We start from the raw sequence: 7,573 nt of genomic DNA on the forward strand, positions 1-7,573 counted from the left end.
GTCGGACAAGGGGGGGATTGGATCGTGGGATGCGGATGCGGTGTCACACACCTAAATGGGTCTCTGCAACATGCTTGTAGGGAAGGGCCACGGCATGAACATGGACAGACAAGGAGGAGAAAAGAAGATAAGGAAAGAGAAGGAGGAAGAGGAGGCACGCCGAATCCGCTCTGAATCTGGGTCCTGTTTGTTGTCGTATATTCGAGGTCGCCCATGTGGGATGAGGCCAAGCTCTAGCAAGGGCAGAGATAGAAAGAGGACAAGCTCAGTACAAAAAAAAAAAAAGAGTACTTTGGTACTTGGCGACTAGGTACTAGTAAGTCATGGGCGATCCATTAGGCAGGCCTGCGCTTCTGCTTGATGGTGGGGTGGCTGTTGTTGTTGTTGTTGGATGGTGGCTAATGATAGTCGGTCGTACAGACGCGTGGGGCCCTCGGTAGACACGCAGAGAGACGTGGCACCATTCTCGCTTTGGTGGCCTTCGTCTTGGTCGTTTGTGTCGAAAGCTCTCGCTGGTTTGATACCTGAAAGAAGAACCCGAGAAACCTCTCTTCCTTCCTTCCCAGAGAAAAGGAACACGACATTCAACAAAAATGACGTGGCGTTCTTTCCCTGCTGCCCAGCTCTTGTTTGGGGATTTTTCAAGCTCGTCATGGGGAAGGAGCTGTGGACAGGTCAGAACGTAGGGCCAAGTGAATAATAGGGCGAGACAGTTTGCAAGCCCATCACCTTTCGACCAACACTTTTGGCGCCTTGCCACCTCATACACACCACCCACCTGCAACTCAGGCATCCTCACAGCCCAAGGTTCGCCTTTGTCATGGAACTGTCTACCTTTCTGGCGACTTATTTTTATTTTAGTTTATTATTACTACTACTATTATTATTATTAGGGGCAACAACACACACACACACACACACACACACGCAGCTGAGGATCAGTGAGAGGATCAGTGACAGATCATCAACTGCTAGTACATTCGCCTTAAGGGGGCCAGCGCCTCAATTCCAGCCACCTGCCCCCTAAAGGAGAAGGGGCTGGGGGGCCCAGCTGAGCCCTGGAACCGACCGGTCAGGAGACAAAAGACAGGTGTTGACTCTCCTCCTAGTCAGGTTGTTTAGGCCTGCGGAGCCTGCTCGTAGCAGTGGTCGCAGATCACAACCACAACAACGGATGGCCGCGGGAGAGCACCTCTTGTTGGGCTTTATACTTTCTTGTACGAACAGACACACGGTACACAGGCTCACACACACCCTCTCCTTCCCGCCTGCATTGCGCTTCGGCCGTTGACCGTTGACCGTTGACCGTTGAAAAGCCACGCTGGGGTCCCCCCCCCTCCTCTTCGAAGGACAGAAAAAAGCCGAACGCACCGCGCCTGCGCGTCCAACTGGCGACGGGTTCGCGACCTTCTGAAAGCCTCGTCCCGATTGGCGCCTCCTTTTCTCTTGCAGCCCTTGATCCTGTCCGGCCTTTTCTCGATATCGATAGCGTCTATAGTGGAGTGGGGCAGCCGAGTGGACGGCCTCGCTCCCAAGCTGCTCCTCGGCTCTCCCCAGTCCTGGTTCTGGGACTTGACTGGCCCAGACCGCATGTCCGATGAGACCGGCTTACCACCCGACGACCGGAACCTTGTTGTGGGATGGGGCCACTCACCAAGGCTCTGAGCGGACTCGGCTGACCGCCGCTGCTCGCGCTACAAGGTACCATCCTTGGTACTATTGGTACTACCAAAGGGGATAATTGTAAGGTTTACAGTAGTGATTGACAGGCTCCATGAGGCTCAGCGGCCTCTCTCGTGGGTGTGGGCATGGGCTATCGGAGGACAACACCATCCCGTCCTGGACTCAGCCTCAAGCCCGGGAGCCTCGAAAGTGCATACATACGTATATGGCACATGACGCCTGCTTCAAGAGCTTGCATGAAATGCTCGCAGCAGCGTGCTCGTGGTGGTGGGTAGAGAAAGGAGGGGGAGAGGGGGGGGGGGAGGAAAGCCACACACATGACAGACCACACACCAGAGCACAGTAACCAGCATGGCCAAGCATGTACCATAGTACCTGTCCTGTGCCCATCTCCTCTCCTTTGCGCCTGATTCCGCTCCTAGAGGGGCAACTGAAAAACCTCTCATCCCTCGAGCAATGCGGGAAAAGCGGGCCCTCGCATGCGGCTACTGCAGGGCGAGTTGCTGCAAGCCGGGGTGTCGAAGAGGATGACTGGGTGAGTCACCAGTCACCGCCATCCACTCGTTTCCCTAGCACAAGAGTTAAGAGCGACACTCGCGGGACCAGAGCATGGAGCGCCCCACAGAGCACACAGGGCCCCCCCCCCCAGACCCAGAGTTACTCCAGAGCTGGGGGGCCCAGATAGGCATACCCAGATGCATGGTACCTTGACAGGACAACACCAATGACTACTCAGTACAGAGGAGAGAGGGGACCAGAGAGAGGCTTGTGGGAATGGAGAGCGAACACAGGCCCGGATGGGGACCACCAATCCATGGCCCTGCTGCTTGCTGCATGTGAGAGGGGCGAATCAAGAAAACGATTGAGCGATTTCGAATACCCAAAGTGGGTATTACAACACATTTCTCCAGAAACTACACAATCTGCCCATTGAACAGGCCTGTCTGCGGCCGGAACCAAGTTTATACCCATTTCATGTTTTCATCACCGTCCTGTCTTCCCTCTCTCTCAACTTACACACACCGCTGCCCGGATCTACAGACAGAATTGCCACTCTCCTGCGAACTCATGGTTCTTGACCTGACATGACTTACCACTAGTCTCCGACCTGAGCACGAATCACCCATCGATATTGCTGAATTCCCATCTTTCACCATTCTGTCACTGATCGCCCCTCGACCCTCACAATCCCATCTCATCCATCAATACACACACACATACACACGCACGAACGAAACCCAACAGACACATACCCCAGGACCCTGACTCCACGGGAGAGCTACTGCGAGCACCTTGCTGATGGCCACGGGAGACGGATAGCTCCTAGGCCTTGCAGCTGTCTCGCCCTCTTCCCGCCACGCGGAGACTCAATTCTCTTCTTGTCTTCGTCCCTTTCTTTTCAATCTTTTTGGTGTGCGTGCGCATCATCGCCTGCTCGACTGGCAGGACTCATACGTATTCATCTTGTTCCTTAGTTGGGAATCAATCTCAGGGCGGTCCTCGCGCTGGGAAGGGGGGTAAAGAGACCTGAGAAGGAAATCAGAGAGACAGAGAGCCACACAGACACCCATCCACATACCTATCTCGTTCTACCTCCCTCCCTCTCTCCCTCCCTCTCTCTCTCTCTCTGTGTACACATACACACAGTCAAGAAGAGAACCATCACACCACCCCCTCTCCTCAATGCGCATCAGAGGATTGAGTGTTTGAAACGAAACATCTACAGCCATTGAACCCATTGGGGACAGCGGGAGAACACAACCCCTCCCCCTCCTCCCCTTCGAAACGAAACAATGGCTACAGAAACCAACCCCTTCTACAGCCTGTGGGCACAGGGCGACATCCGGGAGCGCCTCTTCGTCCACCTCAGCAGGTCCGACATCTGCGCAGTGCGCCTTTCGAACTCAGCATGCTGTAACCTCGTCACCCGCCGCCTCTTCCAGAGGATACACCTCACCTTCACGGCCAATTCCTTCACCCGACCCTACCGCGTGGAGGCCCTCGCCCGTATCGGCCACCACATTGAGCACCTCACATTCTACCTGCCACACAGCGAGGCCACCTTCCTCCCACCGCTAATACATCCTGCCACTGGCTCCGAGATCTCCTATCTCTACACCCCTCACACGTCCATGGCCTCGACGTTGACAAGACCCAAGTATGGCAACTCGGAGCTGGGCGACATCCTCACCCAGCAGTACCCGCCCCTGTTCCACGCCGCGACCAACGTGCCCAGCTTCATCCACGCGGTCAAGAACGTGCCCAACCTGCGGCACCTGTCCATCAAGACGCCCGGTCAGGACCCTGCAGAGAGGTATCGCAGGGACATTGTGGACTACGCCCTCATGTCGCTGCGCATCGCCGTCGAGCGCTCCCCCTACCTGAAGAAGCTCAACAAGCTGTCGCTGCACGGGGTCCACCCCGCTGCCTTCCTCTACCTCAAGTTCCAGGACGGCCCCGGCTTCGGCTGCTCGCCTATTGCCGGCAAGAGATGGCGCCAGATCCGCAAGATGCACATCGCCGTTGAGGCGTGGGACTTCTACGGGCCCGGCGGACCGGGGCTGGACCAGCTCAAGATCATTGACGACTACCTGCGCCAGTTCCAAGACTCGCTCGAGAAGCTGTCATTCACTTGGGTGGGCCAGAAGGGGCCGTGCCCGCTGGCGCTGGCCGAGGACCCGTTGTTCGACACCCCTAGGGAGAACAAGAAGCTCTTCAACGAGGTCACGAGCCCCATGAGCCCTCTTCCGCCCAGACCCGGCGTCAGGGGCCGCATCCGCTTCAGCAGGCTGAGGTACCTTCAGGTGCGGAACGCCAGCATGCACGCCGCTCAGCTGCGGGGCCTGGTCGAGAGCCACAGAGATAGCGTCAAGGAGTTCGACTTTGAGAACGTGGTGCTTCTCAACGGCGGGAACTGGGACGATGCCCTGCAGCCACTCATGAAGTCGCCGACAGAGGAGAACCACCGTGACACGTGGGCGCGGTACTCGGTCGCCGCCGCTGCCGCAGCAGCAGCAAAAGCAGCAGGTGACGGCAAGAGCGTGCACAGCAGCAGCGGCGAGCAGCAGCAGCAGCAGCAGCAGCACATGGAGGCAGGATCAGAGCGCGGCAGCCCAACCCTCCCGGAGGAGGCCTTTGTCTCCAGCCCCAGGGCGTCGCGGCACAGTATCGCGGACCGCGACGAGGTGGAGATCCGGCATCCAAGCGCGGCGGTCGAGGCAGCAGGCAAGGAGCTCCTCGATCTCGAGTCAGAGCTTGAGGCCTCGCTCGGCCTGCATCTCAGCCAGACCTCGTCATCGGACCAGACCATTCGATGCGGCGAGGGGTCTTTCGACGACGGCGACTCATACTCGTACTATGGCGATGAGGCTGAGACCATCATCGTCGAGCTGGACCGCGACATCGACTCGGCTATCAACCTGACTAGCACTAACGCCTCCGAGGCCACGCTGGTACCCTTCAGCACCAAGCTCAAGAAGCGCGTGCGCAAGCGCCGCAGAAAGCCCTGGCACCCCAAGCGCGAAGGTGAGGACGGCTGCACAGACGATGATGACCAACAGCAGCGAGCTGGGCTCGCCCTGGCGCCAACCAAGAGCAACCGCTCGCGCGAGGAGGTCTTGGCGGACAAGGACAAGGACAAGTATGCCCTCAAGAACATCCTCGGCCACAAGCGCAGCAACTCGACGTCGCAGGCGCAGCAGCAGCAGCAGCAGCAGCAGCAGCAGCAGCAGCAGGGGCCCAACAAGCTGCAGAAGGCGCCGCCGCCGCCGGTGACGGTGTATGGCCCCAACCGCTCGCGCCAGAGCAGTGACCCCATGCCGTACATGGCGGGCAACCACGAAAATGCGACAACCTACGAGCTGCCTCTGGTTATCGCGAGCGACGACGAGTCTCCGCCCAGCTATCACCGCACGACGCAGTGGCCCAGGCCCCGCGCGTCAAGCTACCCTGTCCCTCCGCCGCCGAGCTACCCTGCGCCCCCGCCTCCTTCCTATGCGGCACCACCGCCGCCGCTGTCATCGTCCTCCTCACTCTCCTTGTCCTCGTCCTCCGTCATGCCTGCCCCTGCTGCACAGTCGACGCACTCGCTTTCGTCACAGTCTGTCCACTCCATCCCCGAGGAGCAGGAGCCGGCAGAAGACGGGATGGTGGCGCCGCTCAACATCTCAGCGCCCATCATCTCGACCGAGGCGCTTCCTGTGCTGCTGCAGCCCATGGTGTACAACCCGCAGGCCAGCACGACGTCGATTGCCATCTCGGTCGCAGCGAGCATGCCGGGGTCCAGGGGCAGCGGGGCGGAGAGCATCCACAGCACGCACAGCAGCAGCACCACCACCACCACCACCCAGACCAGCAAGAGCTACCACCATCAGCACCAACACAGCTTCAGCAGCAACGGCGGCGGGCACAACGTCAACGAGGGCCTGTCGGCGGTGCAGCGCAACCTGGAGCAGGAGGAGATCCAGCGGCGGTTCGCCGAGGACGCCGAGGCCCGCACAAGCGCGCTCAAGAAGGCTCGCGAAGCGGTGCTCGAGAAGCTGGGCCGGCTGCAGGGCAAGGAGGGTAAAGTGGACGAGGAGGAGCTGCTGGATATGCACCCGGCACTGCAGGACGAGTATGGGCTCCGGCCGCGTGGGGGTAGCGGCGGGAGCGGGCGGCTCAGGGAGCTATTTGGAGCAGTGCGAAGTAATTCCAACGGGGGCGAGAAGGGCCATGCTGAAGGCTTATACATGAATGTGGAGGAGAGTAATACGGTGCTGGTGCCTCTGGTATTCAGCCCCACCCGAGGCTGAGCGAGAGCGAGGCGGGTGGAATGATGCTTCAAGAAGGCGAAGGAAAGAGAAGACAGGGTGTCTTGTCGTTGATGTGTTTTCTGGGTCGTTTTCAGCTTGAGGTTGTTGTTTGGTTAGTTGGGCTGGTCGGTCAGGAGGTTGGTTGGTTTGCATAACAACAGTACGCATAACGCTATGTTGCCCAGGTCCACGCACTGGCGCATACGCGCACACACATCATATCGGGGATCACAGGACGGCGGGGTTTTTAACAAAGGGTCATCTGGAGGTGCTCAAGTGCTGAGGCCGCACAGGGTTGGTTGGTTGCATGAAATCATCACGGGTTCAACGGATAGGTAACTGGGAAATTTCGGGCTGGGAAATCTTTTGGGGAGGGCAGTGGGATGAAGGCAAGAGAGGAGACGAGAGAAAGTGGGAAGAAGACTGCTCGGTGGCGGATGTCTAATGTTTGATGAAGAACGAAAGAGAGACAGACGTGCAACATTGTCTCTGTTGATGATGGTCGTTGGCCGGGCTTTGTCTTGTTGCTAACGAGCGCCAGAGCCTTGGGTCAGATCAATGACGTTATGAATTTTCTCCTTTTTTTCCCCCTCCCATTTCTGAACGACGACCTTTCGAATGTACATATGGACCACGTTTTTCCACGTTTTTCCTATCTCTCTCCCTCTCTGTCTGTCTGTCTGTGTCTCCGAGTCTTTTCTTTGCTCTCTTAATGATATTGATACTCCTTTATAGCAGCATCTGTGTGCTTGCTCACTAGGTACTTAGTAGTCACGAAAATAATATGATATTGGAATAAAAACGAACAGAGAAAGAACACAAAAAAGAATGAAAGAAGAACAACAGACAGGCGAGCTTAGGTTTGGGCCTTAGGCATTTCCAAGTTCTAGTGCTGGTCCTGTAACGGCCTCTCGGCTCCTCCCGAGCAAGTAGGCAGTTTAGGCCGTCAGTTGGGTGCTGGTAGAAACGCCAACAAGGGAGGCAGATTGAGAGTCTTTTCCTCTTTTCCCCCTTTATTTTGTGTCTCTTGAATCGGGGTTCGAAGGGCGTGTGGTCCAGGGACACAGTGGAAAAGGCTGAGGTTGTGGCGCTTTCGT

At 57.5% G+C, this 7,573-nt stretch overlaps 1 protein-coding gene across 1 annotated transcript; it reads left to right on the forward strand.

The window, feature by feature from the left end:
* Nucleotides 1-3,476: 3,476 nt before the first annotated feature.
* On the forward strand, nucleotides 3,477-7,280 carry M406DRAFT_296186 (uncharacterized protein; the record flags this gene model as incomplete). The annotated part of the gene is made up of 4 exons (XM_040919232.1): nucleotides 3,477-4,673; nucleotides 4,917-5,297; nucleotides 5,811-5,926; nucleotides 6,077-7,280. The coding sequence occupies 4 exons, from the start codon at nucleotides 3,477-3,479 to the stop codon at nucleotides 6,474-6,476; spliced, it is 2,094 nt and encodes a 697-aa protein (XP_040771744.1). The 3' UTR covers nucleotides 6,477-7,280.
* Between the last annotated feature and the right edge of the window lie 293 nt (nucleotides 7,281-7,573).

The sequence above is a fragment of the Cryphonectria parasitica genome, assembly GCF_011745365.1.
Source record: "Cryphonectria parasitica EP155 unplaced genomic scaffold M406scaffold_9, whole genome shotgun sequence".
In the NCBI taxonomy this organism is placed as follows: Eukaryota; Fungi; Ascomycota; class Sordariomycetes; order Diaporthales; family Cryphonectriaceae; genus Cryphonectria; species Cryphonectria parasitica.